At 34.4% G+C, this 17740-nt stretch overlaps 2 protein-coding genes across 2 annotated transcripts; one reads left to right on the top strand and one right to left on the bottom strand.

Moving 5' to 3' along the window:
• Positions 1–629: 629 nt before the first annotated feature.
• Positions 630–1935, top strand: LOC120199169. Its single transcript, XM_039200351.1, has 2 exons — positions 630–791; positions 1687–1935. The coding sequence occupies exons 1-2, from the start codon at positions 630–632 to the stop codon at positions 1933–1935; spliced, it is 411 nt and encodes a 136-aa protein (XP_039056282.1).
• Positions 1936–14709: 12774 nt separating this feature from the next.
• LOC120199142 lies at positions 14710–15527 on the bottom strand. The gene is made up of 2 exons (XM_039200331.1): positions 15444–15527; positions 14710–14992 (listed from the first exon to the last, which is right to left on the bottom strand). The coding sequence occupies exons 1-2, from the start codon at positions 15516–15518 to the stop codon at positions 14777–14779; spliced, it is 291 nt and encodes a 96-aa protein (XP_039056262.1). The 5' UTR covers positions 15519–15527; the 3' UTR covers positions 14710–14776.
• Positions 15528–17740: the final 2213 nt, after the last annotated feature.

Below are 17740 nucleotides of genomic sequence, written 5' to 3'. Positions count from 1 at the left end.
GAAATTAAAATTGACACGATACTCTCTTCTTAAGCAAGACAAAACTTGATAGACTTACTTCGGGAGTACAAAAACGTGTTTACATGGTCATACCAAGACATACTTTGGCTAGACACGGATATGGTAGTCCATAAATTACCAATCAAGCCAGAATGCAAACCCATGCAGTAAAAACTAAGGAGGATAAGACATGAAATGCTCCTTATGATAAAATAAGAAGTCAGGAAGCAGTTTGATGCGGGTTTCCTTCAAGTTGCCAAGTATCCAGAGTGGGTGGCTAACATCGTGCCGGTGCTAAATAAGGATAGAAAATATGCATGTGCGTTGATTACCAAGACCTCAACAAAGCAAGTCCTAAAGACAACTTCCCCTTGTTGAACATAAATACTCTGATGGATAACACGACAGTAAATGCTTTCTTCTTATTCATAGACGGATTCTCAGGGTACAACTAGAATAAAATGGATCCAGACGACATGGAGAAAACCACATTTATCACAATGTGGGGAACATTCTGTTACAAGGTGATTCCCTTCGGATTAAAGAATGTTGGGGAAACGTACCAAAGAGCCATGCTGAACTTGTTTCACGACATGATGCATAAGGAGATTGAAGTTTATGTTGACGACATGATTGTCAAAGAACAAATTGAAGACGAGCATGTCGAGAACATGAGGAAACTCTTCCAAAGACTGAGAAAGTTTCAATTGAGGCTAAACCCAGACAAATGCACTTTTGGAGTAACATTTGGGAAGCTGTTGGGCTTCATTGTTAGCAGAAAAGGCATTGAGGTTGATCCGAATAAAGTTAAAGCTTTCCAGAATCTACCTCCCCTATGAACACAAAAAGAAGTTCGAGGTTTTCTGAGTAGATTAAATTACATTACTCGATTCATATACCGATTGACAGAAAAATGTGATCTAATTTTCCATCTTCTTCGAAAGAATAATTCTAGATCATGGGATGTTGACTTCAATACCTCATTTGAGAAAATAAAAGAGTATTTATCTCGTACTCTTGTTTTAATTTCTCTCATCCCATACAAACCTTTGTTCCTTTATCTATCCGTATTTGAGAATTCGATGGGATGTGTCCTGGGGCAACATGATGAATCAGGAAGAAAAGAGAGAGCTATTTACTACCTGAGTAAGAAGTTCATTGACTACGAGCCCATATATCCACCCATTGAAAAAGTTTGATGTGCTCTAGTCAGGGCTACACGAAGACTCGGACAATACATGATATACCATACCACTTGGTTAATTTCCAAGTTAAATTCACTAAAATTCATGATGGGTGTGCCTACTCTCTGGAAGGGTAGCCTGTTGAAAAAGGTAACTATTTGGATTTGTCATTGAATACGTGAGCTAAAAGGCTATAAAGAGAAGTGTCATATCTGACTTCTTAGCAAGTATAACGTCTGAAAACTATGAACCATTAGACTTCGACGTTCGACATGAAGACTTGATGGCTATATATTTATAAGAAGCTAGTACTTCCCCATGTAACTCTTGGAAAATAGATTTTGATATTGAATCAAATGTGTTAGGGCATGTCATTGGGGCTATTTTGGTCTCACCCAAAGGCAAACTTTATTGGTTCACTAGCAGTTTGAACTTTGATTACACTAACAATATGACGGAGTATGAAGCTTGTGTTTTGGGGATTTGAGCTGTTATTGGACAGATCATAAATACTTTGAGGTTGTATGGAGATCCTGCCTTAGTGATCTATCAAATCCGAAGAGAGTGGGAAATAAAAGATACCAAACTGGTGGAATACAGAAAGCTCATTCTAGATCTACTTAAAGAATTTGATGAGGTCACTTTCTATTACATACCAAGAGAAAAGAATCAAATGGCAGATGATTTAGCTACCTTGGCAACAATATTCAAGACTGGTGGGGAATCTGACATGATGCCAATCAATATGTAATCATATGAGTACCCGACTCATTGTTATCAAATCGAAGAAGTAAAAGATAAAACACCATGGTACCATGACATTCTACAATACATCAAAAATCAAAGCTATCAGAAGGAAGCCACTAAGACTGACAAAAAGACAATCAGAAGAATGGCAGCCTAATATGTTCTTGATGGAGAAGTCTTATACAAAAAAAGTCATGATAAAATCTTGTTAAGATGTGTAAATGCAGATGAGGAAAAGATGATTTTTGGAGGAGGTACATGATGGAGTGTGTGGAACTCATGGAAATGTGCATATGATGTCAAGGCAAGTCATGAGATGCGGATACTTTTGGTCCACATTGGAGAGTGATTGCAACAATTATGCCAAAAAATGTCATAAATGCTAAATATATGGGGATAAAATAAATGTCCTACCTTGTCCTCTTCATGTGATGACGACTCCATGACCCTTTTCTATATGGGGCATGGATGTTATCGGACAAATACATCCAAAAGCTTCAAATGGCCATTGATTTATCCTTGTAGCCATTTACTACTTTACCAAATGGGTGGAGGTTGCATCATATGCTAGTATCACTCAGTCCACTATTTGCAAATTCATGAAAAATGAGATCATATGTTGGTATGGTTCACCAAAAATGATCATTACCAATAATGTAACCAATTTAAACAACAAAATGATGGATGTCGTATGTGAACAATTCAATATAAAGCATCACAACTCTACTGCTTATCGACCAAAGATGAATGGAGTGGTAGAGGCAGCAAACAAAAATATCAAGAAAATAGTATAGAAAATGACTGAGACATACAAATACTGGCATGAAAAGTTACCTTTCGCCTTATTTGCCTACCGAACTTTGGTACGAAAGTCGACTGAGGCAACTCCCTTTTCATTAGCTTATGGAATAGAGGTTGTGTTGCCCATAGAGATAGAAATCACATCACTCTGGGTTCTTTCAAAAGTAAAGTTAGATAATGCGTAATGGGCACAAACTCGATATGATCAACTCAACTTAATAGAAGAAAAGTGGTTGAAAGCCATTCACCATGGTTGACTCTACCAAAAATGAATGATATGAGCATACAACAAGAAATTGCACCTAAGAGTATTCCATGAAGGAGATCTCATAATTAAAAAGATATGGTCAATCCAAAAAGACTTTAGAGGAAAATGGATGCCAAACTGGGAAGGGCCTTATGTCATGAAAAAGGCTTTCTCCGGAGGAGCTCTAATCTTGACTGAAATGGACAGACCAGAACTGCCCAATCTTATTTACTCTAATGCAGTCAAGAAATATTTTGCTTAAAATGAAAACCCAAAAGGGCGCTCTAAGTCGAAGTAAAAAACGGTTTGAGTGAAAACCTGAGAAGGCGCTCTAAATAAAAAGAAAAACAAAAAAGAAAATAAGGTGGGTACAAGATGAAAACTCGTAAAGAGGATCGAAATGGCGGCTTGGGTAATGATCCAGGATTCGCGCATGGGAAGGTCCCGAATCAAGACAATAAAGCATCACTACATCCAAGTATTTAGGAGCTTTGCACTCTTCCAAATGTTGTTACATCTTGGAAGTCCCCTTGAAAAAAGATGCACTCAAAAGTCATCTAACGGTGTGCCAGTTCAAAGGAGTCCACATTATTGATATCTAAGGCATCTACTTGTATTTCTTTTATATCTTGACTTTTCAGAATGTTTTCCATGTATTTTTTTCTTTTTCCTCATAAATAAAAATCACTTTCTTTCAAGCATCTTAGATTGAATTTAAATAAGAATAATTTATTCACTTTTGAAAAAGATAATTGCATACTACTGTACAAAGATTTTTTAGAGGTACAGGAGTTTGGAAGCTGATATAAGTTCTTGCACAATACTCAAAAGAATGAAATGGAAACTAGTTCAAAACTCACCAAGGAATCAAATCAAAACCCGTTGAGGGTCATGGAATCCATAACCAAAAATCAAAAAAGTCAAGTTTGGCAAGAATCAAGAGCAATCAAGACCGACAGCAAACGATTGAGATTTCTCTCTAAATCCTAAAATAACATATTCTGCATATGCATTTTAAGCGTACATAAGAACATTGCGTCCATGAGCATCGCACACATGCATGATTTTTCAGATTGTTATCAGTCATTTTTCAAATTCACAACGAAGGATATTGAACTCAAAGAACACTCAAGATTAAAACAAAACAACTTATCTAAGTTGGATTTCAACTTCACAACGAATGGTATATGTCTAAAAAATATATATTCAATTTTGACTCAACTTCATGACGAATGAGTCACCCACGATTTCAACTTCACGATGAAGGATATCGTTCCCAATAAATCGACTAAACTTCATGGATAATGAGTCATCTACAACATAGCTTAACTCAACAATGAGGAGCTATTTTCCAGTTCAGATTTCAAGCAGGACTTCAACTTCACGACAAAGGATATCAGGCTCAAATCAACCACGACTTCACAACGAAGGATATCATGCTCGAGACATTTCAAAATTGACTCAACTTCATGACCAATGAGTCATTTGTAATTCAATAACAGGTAGTTATTCCTAATTGAGATATTCGAGTCAAATTTCAACTCCATAAGGGAGGATATTAGACTCAGGGACCCCTTCATACCGAACGAAATTTTACGTCTTTTTATCTGTCCTATTTTTGTTACACAATAAATAGACAAAGAGGGGCATCTATAGACACATATTTTCGTCCGGGGTTATTTTTTAGTATATAATATATATATTATAGTATATATATATATATATATATATTATATAGTTATATATTATTGTATATTATAATTATATAATATATATATATATAGTATATATATGTAGTATATATATATATATATATTAATTATATATATTATTATAATTATATTTATTATATATTATTCTACTATTTATTTGTTTATTTAATTTAATTCAATTTAGGTCCAGAAATAGTCCAAGTCTAACAGAGGGAACCTAACCGGGTCCAATAGTCCAAGGGGTCCAGCAGAGAGCCCAACCGGGTAGGCTAGCCTAACCCAACAAGGCAACCCAGTCAGCCCAATAGAGCTAGGGTTTGACGATTAGCAAAAGGCGCCGCAACACTAAGGCCATAGGATCAAGCTTGGATCAATGACCCAGATCTCGGGCGGTTAGGGTCACAAAATCCTAAAACTATCATATACCAATGCGTAGCCACATGAGGGCCGTTAGATCTGGCCCCGTGATCTAACGACCCAGATTGCATCAAGAGGCCAACATTCGCCATTCAACGGCGCGTAAAGGTCGCACGCCTACATTGACCGAGACTCTCGGCACCTGAAGCTGGAAATATGGCAAAGTCGGGGCAAACACATTCTATAAACCCTGAAAATAGAAAAATCAAAGCACACTAATAAAATGCCAAACGGGGACTGCACCATCCCGAAAAGATTGGCAACAACCAACAACGTCAAACAGGACTGAACCATCCAGGAAAAATCAGCAACATCAACACAGGTGGGACTATATAAACCCCTAGTATCGTCAAAGCAGAGGACAAGAAAAAATCAAAGGGAACAACAAAACAATACCACAAACGAAAAACCAACAAAAATCCTAACAAGCTACACGAAAAATCATCCACAACAAATAAAAAACCCCAACAAACAACGTCCGAATACCCAACAAAAATCATAGTAAAATCAAGCTTGAGTCTCGATTTTGTGAGGAGAATGAAGGACCGTCGGGAAAACAAGGAGTCACGGTGGGCAAAGGTAAAATAACGTTACATTCGTCGAAGGTAAATAATAAGGATCGAAATGATAAATTGAAATTTAACCTTAATTTTTTCGCTTAATAAGACAACAGGAAATTAATTTTGGCATGACTCACTTACTTGTCCCTGCGAAGTCGCCAAGCTATCGTAACCGTCCTTCTGGTGGGCTCGGAATTAGGCTTCGACTTAAATAAATGTGTTAGAGCCGCCACCGATCATTTACAAGTAGGTTGATCAAATACCTTAATTTAGTATCTTACTTGATCCATGTTTACCAGAAATATATCAGATTTAAGGGTCGATTAAAGTCAAGGAAGGATTAACACCCTTGTACTGTCCTTTTGGTACCAATTTAATTTTCCGGTTATCTTAATTACGAAAATTAAAATTTGAAATTCGATCTGAATTACTTACCTTTGATTCAATTAAAATTGTCCTATAAAAAAAGTCAAAAATAAAAGTTAAATAATAAAATAAAATAAATAAAATAAATAAATAAAAGAATTAAAAGGAAATTCAAATTAAAAAGGATTAAATTGAAAAGAATTAAAAGTCAAGGATCAAATTGGTATTAATTGAAAGCTGTAAGAGGAAAATAAAAAGTTAGGGGTTTAATTGCATAAATATAAGAATATTAATAGGGATTAAATTAAATTAATTCAAAATTCAAGGTCAAATTTACAATAGGTGACCAAAATTAATTACACTTCAAAGTTAGAGGGACCGCAAAAATAATTAAATTATTTGTTATTTATACTCTAGTCCTTCTGCTATATATACCCCAAAAACTATAAAAAAATCATTTCTAGCCTATCTCCCAAAAAAAAATCTTCTCCTAAACACTCTCCTCTTTTCTCTTATCCGGCCAAACGTCGGCCATCTCACCACCATAGCCCATCTCACCACCGTAGCCCATCGCCTGGACCGCAGTGGACACCAAGCCGAAGCCCAAATTTCGTAAAACCCCCAAATAACGTAGATCTACACTTAAAGTTTTGTTTTTTTTACCTTTGTTTGGTGGTTTTACGAATTTCGGCGACTACTCCTCACTTTTCCCGGTGATCTTCAAAGAACCAAGGCCTTTGGATTTATTTTTTATGATTTTGACATTATTCGAACGTTTTTCTTCTCTCTTGGTTGCTCGATATTTGGTTGCCTTTTGTTTTGCTTAGCTCTCTTTGCTTTACTGTGGATGATTTTTTTTGCTTCGTTGCTCGATGTCCCTTTGGTTTTTCAATCTGGAGGTGTATATATAACCCCCGACGGAGGCTCTTCTCGAAATGGGTAGAGGTTGCTCCCCCCATTTTCCGACTCGTTTTGATTTGGTAACGCCTGATATCTCGACTTACCCGGTTTATCACTCACGCTTGCTGAGAATCATGGGATTCCTGATTTTGTTTTAACTCTACTCGGTTTAACATGCAATCGTCGGCCGTTTCGCCTGTTGTTACTTGCTTAACCGGTATGCATTTTTGGCCACTAGTGACTTTTGGATCTCTTGGGACATTTTCGGCCGTTGGATCAAAAGGCCAGATCCAACAGCCTTGGTTGTGCAGCGTTGGTGTCTAACATTAGAACCCTAATCTGTTGGGTCAATCTATTAGGCTTCCTTTGCTGGGCCTTGGGTTTATTGGGTCAGGCTACCCGATTGGACTTTTTTTTGGACTGAATTGGACCTAAAATTAGAGTTGGACATGTTAAAATGAAATTAATAAATAAATAATAATAAATATAAATATAATAATATATAATATGAAAATATATAACTATATAATATATAATATGTTTTCAAAAACCATTTTCAAAAAACTATATATATATATATATATATTTTCAAAACTATATTATATACATTTTCAAAACCATACGTTATCAAAATCATATATTATACGTTTTCAAAAATGTTTTCAAATCATATATTATACGTTTTCATTTTTTTTTAAAACTATATATTATATACGTTTTCAAAAAATGTTTTCAAAACCATATGTTTTCAAAAATGCTTTCAAAACCATATATCATACGTTTTCAAACATGTTTTAAAAACCATATATTATACATTTTCAAAAATATGATCAAAAACTATATGATTATCTATACTAAATATGCTCTGGACGAAAATGAATGACTACAATTGGCATTTGACAATCTTGAAAGTTTACCTAAATGTGATGCGCCAGGATAATCAGCTGGGGAAGAGCGTTGAGAGGGATATCCTCCACGAGGAGGGTATTCTCCATGTCTATGTCCATGTCCATGACCATGACCATGATCATGACCATGACCATGACCAAGGTGTAAAAAGAGACCCTTATCATCATGATCAGGCTTATGCTTGTCCTTGTCCTTTCCCATGTTCGGTTTTTTTCCCCTCAACCAGTGGAACAAAGATGAAGCACCTAGACTTAACAGAAAACAAGAGAGAAAAAATCTGAAAAATTGAATATAAACATACAGAGATAAATACAAGTTGATGAGAGGTGTGTAGTCATACAAATCTTTGTAAGGATTTTGGATTTATTTATAATTAAAAGGAGATTCCACGCGGCAGCTGACAAGGACTCGTGGATTTCTCACATCCGTTTTAATCTTAAAGCTGCAAGTAAAATATTATATTTTCCATTTTTTGTGCGATCTGTCAGGGAGGGGCGTTCAAAAAAATTCGACATCACTAACGGTAATCGTTAATCGATATAATCATTATATTTAATAGGTTAATTCATCAAACTGTTAACATTAAACGGTTTCGGTTAACTGAATCGCTAAAAATAATGATTAATGGTTAAAGTTACAGTTACAAATTTTGATAAACAGTTAACCAATAGTTAACCGTTAATAAATTAAATTTATAATTATATTTCAAATTTATTATATTTTTACATAAATAACTTAATATAAGTTTATATTATTTATAATATATATATATATATTAATAAAATTTGTATACAAATAACTTAATATATATATATTTTTTTTATTTCTTCGAAAGTATAGAAACATACTTATATCTATATAATTATATGTTTATTATTAGGTACTAAGATATTGTGAGATATACATACTTACATCATAGTAAGTATGTGTAAAGTGGTACACTTTTTTATTTTATTTACTTACACCGTTGTAAGTATATATTAAGTGCTACACTTTTTTTTATTTTATTTACTTACACCAGTGTAGTATGTATTAAATGCTACACTTTTTTGTTTTATTTAGTTACAACGGTGTAAGTATGTGTTACGTACTACACTTGTTTATTTTATTCACTTACACCGCTGTAAATATGTGTTAAGTGCTAATTTTCTTTAGTATGAATTATGAAAAAATTGAGAAATAATTGTAATAGGTTAAACGTACGTTAACCTGTAACCTAACGTTGATAATAGTTAACCATTAGCGGTTAACCGTTTCTTAACGGTTAGGTTACGGTTAAAAAAATCTCATAACAGTCCATGAACATACGTAATGCCAGATGCCAATACCATATACGATTTTAGCTCTTGTGTTTCTTTCGCTTGAATGACATTTCAAACTTCGGACCGAGTGGATATTCTTAGGGTAAAGTATATAAACGTTCTCTCCACTATAGGATGATGTTTTGTTAAATTTTTTAACTATTAAAAGTTATAAAATAATTCCTTAATTATATGGTGAGTTCCGACTATTAAAAGTTATAAAATGGTCACTCGGTTATTCATAAGTTTCAAAGATGCTCTTTTTGGTTAAAAATTTTATTACACTCTGAGCTGGGCATCAACATGTTGACTGAGATATAATAAAATATGATAACTTAATCTCAAAATACTATCATAATTCAGTCACCATGTTAACGTCTATTTCAAACAACTGTCTATTTTTAATAGAAAAGACGAGTTTGGAACATATGAATAGTCAAATGATCATTTTGTAACTTTTAATAGTCGAATGACTCAACAAAATAATATCTTATAGTCGAGAGATCATATTATAACTTTTAATAGTCGGATGACTCAATAAAATAATATTTTATAATCAGGATCATTGGTGTTCTTCACCCATAATTTTATTAATATCATAAAAAAATGTTTCCTATTAGTTTTAATATTAATCGGCTGGATAATTTAGTTGTAAACTATCGTGGGTTTTCCGCTCAATTTTAACGGTGCACAGTGTCGATTATGTATGCACATATATAGAAGAGGAAAGGATAGAAATTGTTTAAATAATAAACTACAAATAGTTTCAATTAAAGATTTGATAATAAATATTTATTATCAATTTTTAATTAAAAATAATTGTTTAAATTATACTTCGTTCGTTTTATTAAATATGTCATTTATTAATTTTTATCATTCTTTTAAGTTTAGTTCATTATTATTTAAAAATATTAATTTTTTATATACATTTTATAAAATTTAATTATTTGAAATATTTAAAATAATTATGATCAAAAGTTAAAAATATTGACTTTTAAAAAGTCAATAAGAGACACATTTAGTGGGACATAGAGAGTATTTTTTTTAGGTGTTTAATTTTTTTTTTAAAAATAGGTGTTTGATGTTTACTTTAATACCATTTAAAGTATCTTATTGTGAACAACTATTAAAAACAATTCATTATCTAATCAATGTTTGACATGTAATATATTTTAAATTTATTTTAAGAAAATGTATAAAATCATTACTTTAAAAAAATGATTAAAATCATTAAATTCCCTAAATCCATAATCTTATATGACATCAATGAGTTAGCCATCGCTTCTATCGTCGGACTCCTATCAGTTAGTTACTCTATTATTGACCACATAAATGTCCAAAATATAATATTTAGGGGTGTCATAACGGATACTTCCTTCAATAAATCTTACATTGCTCTTATTCCTAAGAAATCGGGGGCAGATTGTTTAAAAGATTCCAGGCCGATATCCTTGGTCAGCAGTTTGTATAAAATCCTAGCCAGGGTGTTATCGAGGAGATTGGCAGCGGTAATCAATGAAGTGGTGGGCGAGAATTGATTTGCGTTCATTACTGGGAAACAGATCGTTGATTGTTCCTTAATGGCAAATGAAGTTATTGACGACTTGCGGCAGCGAAAGAAAGAAGCTATAATTTTTAAAGACGATTTTAGCAAGGCTTCCGACGCGGTTGATTGGACTTTCCTGAATCTACTGTTGAAGAAGATGGGGTTTAAAAAATGGAGGAAATGGGTCAATCTGTGTATTTCTACCCGTCGATTGCGGTTTTAGTTATTGAGTCTCAGTCTGATAGTTTCAACATAAAGAAGGGGTTAAGGCAAGCCTGCCTGCTTTCTTCTTCGCCGTTCAACATTGTTGGCGAAGCATTAAGCGGCTTACTTAACAAAGCTAATGACCTAGGCTTTATAAAAGGTGTGCAGGTGAGTAACAATGACTTCTCTCTATCCTATATTCAATTCGCAGACGATTTAATGGTGTTCTCCGATGCAAACATCGAAAAGGTATGTAATGTGAAAAGAATTCTCACAATATTTGAGGATGCTGCTGGTTTGAAATTGAATTTGAAAAAGACCAAAATTTACGGAGTTAACGTAGATTCAAGTTGGTAGCGAGTTGGGCGGACAATATTCGTTGCTGCTGGGATTCCCTCCCAACGACTTATCTCGGGCTTCCTTTAGGTCAAAAAAGAAATTCCAAAGTGTTCTGGCAGCCCATCGTAGTCAAGATTCAATATCGGCTTGATGGATGGAAAGCTAAGTGTCTTTCAATGGGAGGATGCATTACTTTGGTCCGGACCGTGTTATTTAATCTTCCATTTTACTTCTTATCTCTGTTTAAAATGCCAGATATAGTAGCGAAAAAAATTTACAGCATCATTGCGAGGTTTGTTTGGGGCGAAAAGGAAAAGAGGAAAATTCACTGGATCAGCTGGGAATCAATGTGTAAACCTAGACTAAATGGGGGGCTGGTATTTTCCGATTTGAGAATTTAGAATCGGTCGTTGCTTAATAAATGGATTCGGAGATTTGCGAGTGAAGAGGACTGTCTATGGAGAAAGGTGATTGTCGCGAAATATGGGTGCGATCATGCTTCGTTATTGCCAAAATCTGGTAACAGGAAGAAATTATCTAGGCTTTGGTGTAATATTATTGACCCGCTGCTCAAGGAAGTGGATCCCTTTTTTGCAAATTGCCGTTGTTTGTTAGGGGATGGGCGAAAAATAGACTTCTGGGATGATTTTTGGAGGGTGGTTCCATCCCTAAAACTAGCTTTTCCCAGAATTTTGGGGATTGCTATCCGTAATGCTGGTAAAGTGAGTGACTTTGGTTCTCAGATAAATGGGAAATGGGTTTGGAATATTCAAGTTAGAAGGCCATTTTTTTGTTTGGTAGTTAAGAATTTGGGATGATTTTGTGAATTTGATTAATAGAGCTCAGTATAACGAATCATGAGGGAATTGCTTAAATGGTTGGGTTCGTCTGACGGACACAAAATCCTTTTGTATGAGTGTTACTGCAGCGAGATCACATGACGAGAGCATTTGGAAATCCATTTGGGCGAATCTTGCTCCACCAAAAGTCGAAGCTTTCCTGTGGCAAGCAACGCTACAGAGAATTCCTACTCGCATGGAACTATTGAAGCGTGGAATGTTTTGTTTGGATTCAAATCTTTGTGTGGTTTGCAACAATTCACCGGAACAGATAAATCATCTCCTTTGTCATTGTGAACGTGTGTGGATAGTATGGCAGCGCTGGTGTTTACTGTAGAAGGTTGTCCTGATTTTTCCAGCAGATGTGAAAGCCTTACTAGGATGTTGGACTACTCAACAAGTGTGCAAAAGGTTGTTGCCAGTTTGGTTGTTGAGCTTTTTCGGATTCTTGTGGACGGTATGGACTTGCAGAAATGAAGCCATATTCAAAGGAACCCCATGTACTGAAGAGAGAATTTTTGAATTGGCATTGTAAAGAATTGGAGTGTGGGCAAATTGTATGTGGCCGGAGTTAGTGCCTTCTGTTCTGGATTTTATTCGTAGCCCCAGAGATTTCATTGAACTTTAAGAGAAAGTTGTTTAGTACGTCGAGCCGAGCGTGTTCATGGATGTACTTTATGGTAGCAGATTTTGTGTCATTGTTCTCTATTTCGTGCACATTGGCTCCTGTTTTGTTCAGCACCGTGTGGAGTTGAAGACGGAGTGTGCTATTGCATTTTTTTATTTCGGGTGGGATTAGAGTACACTTGGGCAGATCATTTAAAATGTTTCTTTGCGTGTTGTTTGGGGAGGTCGCTTAAAGCGTTTATGTTATTCCATATCGGTCACGAAGCCCCTAGTTCTCTCATCTCTTTGGGTTTAGTTGCTGGAGGTCAATGGCTTAGTTTTCAGAGACTGATGCTTCTGGAATGTTGTTTGGTTTTGGTTCTTTGGATGCGTTACTTTGCAACAAAGTGTGTCTGAGCTAGTTCCTGGTTTTATGGTTTTGCATTTGTAGGATAGCAATAATTTAAGGTGTTAGTGCTATGTGCAGTGTAGTTGTGTCGTTGGGTTCTATTTAGTGGTTTCGTTCATTGAACTTGATGCTGTGTTTTGACATAAGAAGGTGCACTCTTTTTCCTTCATTAGGTTTTAGGAAGGTTTTTTAACGATGTTCTTTCTTTTATCCAGTTTTCACTATAGTAAAACAGGTTTTTAGCGGTGTTTTCCAGTCATATATCGACATTTTTAAGCGCCGTAAAAAACCCTTCTGGCGTAAAAAAAAAAGGCCACTAATTTTTGCGGCGTTACTAAAGGTTATGCTTTTTTGTTACGTTTTTTATAAACGTCACTAAAGGTTATGATCTTTAGCGGCGTTTTTAAAAAAGGCCGCTTTATCTTTTCCTTAGTGGCGTTTGTTATAGAAAAATGCCGCTAAATGTCTTACATATAGTGGTGTTTTAAAATAAACGCCACTATTGACTATATATATAGTGTTTTTTGTATAAGCGCCACAAAAGATCTTGAACTTTAGTGACGTTTTGTTCTACAAACGTTGGTATTGACCATATATTTAGTGGTGTTTAATTATACAAATGCCGCTAATTAAAATTGATTTTTCAAATACTATTTTCTACTCATTGTTTCTCAAACACGAGGGAGGGAGAGGGGACACTGAACACGATCACAATATAGAAGAAGCACATAAATCTAATGTAAGAAAAGTAGAAACTTCTCAAGTTTCAACATTAGCATTAAATAGAAATGTAATTATGACAGAATAAGCAAAAAGAGGAACAGAGAAGGTCAGAACCTCCACAGTTAGTGCTTGTGTTTCTCTGTCTTCTGCAATATTAAAGAGGATTGTTACTTTAGGAGGACCGGAGTGTTGCCTCGGCTTGGCCGACGAACGCGGATAAGAGAGTCGTTTTTGCAGTCTCGTGTTTGCTTAGTAAGCTCGCCTCGATTTGTTCCTTTGATTGCAGGCTATCATCCCAGTCTTCCCCCCCCCCCCCAAATCTGTTTAAACATTCAAAATCAATTGAACTCAGTAACAACTGGCATTTTCCGCCTAGAAAACTAAACGGTTTGATGATCACATAACAGAAATCACTCCAAAAGGCCATGTTACATGCCGTATATAAAAGACCCAAATTCAAAGAAAAACTCAAACCGACTTTGCAGCAGCCAGCTTCTACATCTCATTTTCCAGGATATAAGCCTAGACTACTAACACTATTATCGATTCAAGCGATGAATACCACAATATATCGAATTTACCTGTAAGTTCACAAGCTCTTTTGCATGTTTCTGCAGAAGTTGCCTCTGAAGAACCTGATTTTCTTCCGTCATCCGGATTCTCCTCGTCCGAATCTGACACTGCACACAAGAAAGAGTTTGCATACACCGAAGGCTACTCGTTGCTTGCCGTTTCACCAGAGACCCTTCCATCAACGATTTCAGCCTCACCAGTCCTCTTAAATCACGCAATGCCCTTTTTGCCTTTAAAAGAATAAACCACATATGATCAGTGAATCTATTGCTTAAATCTCAGTTTTAATTGTGGAGAAAACTAGCAAAAAATTTGTAGTAACATTACCATGTAAACTCAAAAAGCTGTCTGAATTTTGATTGCTGCCACTTCCTCCACAGATTTTCCAGCAAACTAAGAACCTCTATTAAGCTGGCGTCGAACAACCACAACAGCAGCCTGAGTTGGAGCAGCGGGAGCGACAACCTCATCAGTAGCTGCAGCAACCGTCTCGGATTCGATTAATCTCTCTTCTTCTGGCTGAGGTGGAGGGGACAGATCAACAGGTTCTAAACTGTCTGCATTAGAACTAGGACCCAAGTGCAATTGCTTCTCCAAATTCTGCTCTTTCTGATGTACGAAAAAAGGGGTCAAAGATTTATTTTGTTCCCTCAACCATGCTCAAAATTCGATATTTAGTCATTGTACTTTAATTTGATATAATTTGATCATTTATTTGTCTAACATCATTAGTTAGTCCATATAGTTAACATTATTCTATTTTAGTTACAATATTAGAGTGGATTTTCTCTCTCTTAAAAACAACTTTTTTAAACTAATCTGCTAACATTATTTTTTTCGCTTGAAATGTTCACAATAGCATTTTAACAGAAAAAGTAAACAGTGTTAAATATTTGGATTGATCCAAATATGCTAACAGCCTTCCATGGACTAAATTCCAAATTTGAGTATAGAAGAAGGACCATAACCATAATTTGACAAAGAAAGCATAGAAAATAAGAACATGTGAGCTAAGCAGAAATTAAACATGAAATTTGAGCTGAATTGGAATTCTCCAAACCTGGCTTTTCTTTTCCTTTGAATCTGGGTGTAAGGCTTTCTTTAGAGAAGATAACCATTTTGCTTTCTTCCCCATCTTTTATTTTCTTGATATTATCCTTTAAAAGGAATTAACACAATCTAAATAAGTTGCAATTTAAATATGATTAACGCAGGTTAAAGTGGATTTTCCCCCAGTTCAGCTATCAGAATTTTCTCATCAAGCAAACAAAGGACAAGAACATAAAACTCCAATCTCCACAATATATTTGTAAGTTTGAACAAATTGAAAAACAAACTAATAAAGAAAAGCTTAGAAAAATCAAAATGTTCAGTAGTGAGAGAAGGGAACAAACCTTGGAATCGTGTTATAGTGGCGAAGAGGAAAATAATCTAACAATCTCTCACCGGTGAGAGGACCGATCTAGTCGCTGGGAGGGACAGAATGCAAGAAAACCAAATAATGACGAGAGATTATAAATGTCTGCGAGATAATGGCAACAAGGACGGCGTGTGGCGGAGATAAATAAGGCTTTTGGCGTGATGATGGTGATTGGTGCGCTGAGTTGGAGAAGATGTTGTACCAGAGAAGAATTTTTAAAGAAGAGGTTCAAAAGATTTTAGGGATCGGGCAAGAGAAAGGGTGGAGATATATTTATCCTTTGGTGGTGTTTTGAGAAAAACGCCACTAATGTACGCATTTTTTAGACGTTTTTATAACAAACGCCACTATTTACGCGTCTATTGTAGCATGTGTATGAAAAACGCCACTATTGTACAATTCTATCACGGTGTTCCATTAAAAACGCCACCTATTATCCTTCTATAGAAGTGTTTTTTCTAAAACGCCACTAAAGTATGCATTTATAGCGGCGTTTTTACACAAACACCACTATATATTGGGCTATCGCGACATTTTTTACATAAACGCCACTAAAGTATGTATTTTTAGCGGCATTTTCACGAAAATGCCACTATATATATGGCTATAGCAGTGTTTTTTTACATAAATACCACTAAAGTACGCATTTTTAGCGGCGTTTGCACAAAAACACCACTATATATTTGGCTATAGTGGAATTTTTTACATAAACGCCACTAAAGTACACATTTTTAGTGGCGTTGTCACAAAAACGCCTCTATATATCTGGCTATAGCAGCATTTTTTACATAAACTCCACTAAAGTACGCGTTTGTAGCGACATTTTCCCAAAAATGCCACTATATATTAGTATATCGCGACGTTTCTCTAAAAACGACGCTATATGTACAAAAATTAACAGCTTTTTCTCTAAAAACGTCACTAAAACCATTGCCACATATATGTTTTGTTGTAGAGTTTGTATGTTTCCTTCTTTCGAATGCACACAAAACTTCTAGTTTTAAAAAATAACAATAATATTTAGTCGTTAATTTTGTGCACGAGCTATCGTCAATTTATCATTATCAATGAGATTATATCGTCGCTCGAACTAAAATTGTATTGCTCAAATCTCTACTCATTGTCTAATCTTCAAGCATTTAGGGGATTTGGGATATATGGATTTAGGAATTTGAGTATTTTGAGAAATTAAAAAGTTAAGGTTTTCTCTAGAAATTTAGGGTACGTTTGGTTCAAGGAATGTAAGATTATCTTTGAGAATAACATTATTGGAATGTTGCATTACCTTGTTTGGTTTGTTTAGCAGAAATGTAAAATTACAGTGTTTGGTTGGAGGAATATACGATTACTTGACTGTATATTTTAGCAATTTATCCTTGTGATATATGTTTTCCAAAAAAGTTAAACTTTAATATTAAATGATAAACATTTTAATGAAAATTCATAGAAATATTTTAATTGTTATATTTTCTAACTTCTGAGAAAAATATATTTAATATATAATAAAATATTAAACTTATATTTTTATATAATTTTCACAAGCCTCATATACATTTATATAAAATATAATATAATATAAAAATATATTATTATGATCTCGAGTTGATAAAGATATTATTTTTTAATATATAAGATTTATTTTTAATAACTTAAGGTTAGAGATTATTTTAAATAATTATACTTTTACAGTCATATTATTTTTACCTCATAAAATTATAAATAATTAATATATTGAACATTAAAAATATAATAGAATTTAAAATATTAATATTTATTAATATTTTACTAGATTAAACTCTTTGTATATTATTATTATATTTTATAATTTCGAGTAATGTACAAAAACATGAAAATTATCATTATAAAAAGAATTCATTAATCTAGTAGTATTCTTGTCCAAAGTGGTAGGAATTGTCTAATACCTAAGAATTTGGAGG

Source organism: Hibiscus syriacus, unplaced genomic scaffold (genome assembly GCF_006381635.1).
Source record: "Hibiscus syriacus cultivar Baekdansim isolate YM2019G1 unplaced genomic scaffold, ASM638163v2 tig00005377_pilon, whole genome shotgun sequence".
NCBI lineage: Eukaryota > Viridiplantae > Streptophyta > Magnoliopsida > Malvales > Malvaceae > Hibiscus > Hibiscus syriacus.
The sequence above is the reverse complement of the archived record's forward strand: the minus strand, read 5'-3'. Positions and strand labels throughout refer to the sequence as shown.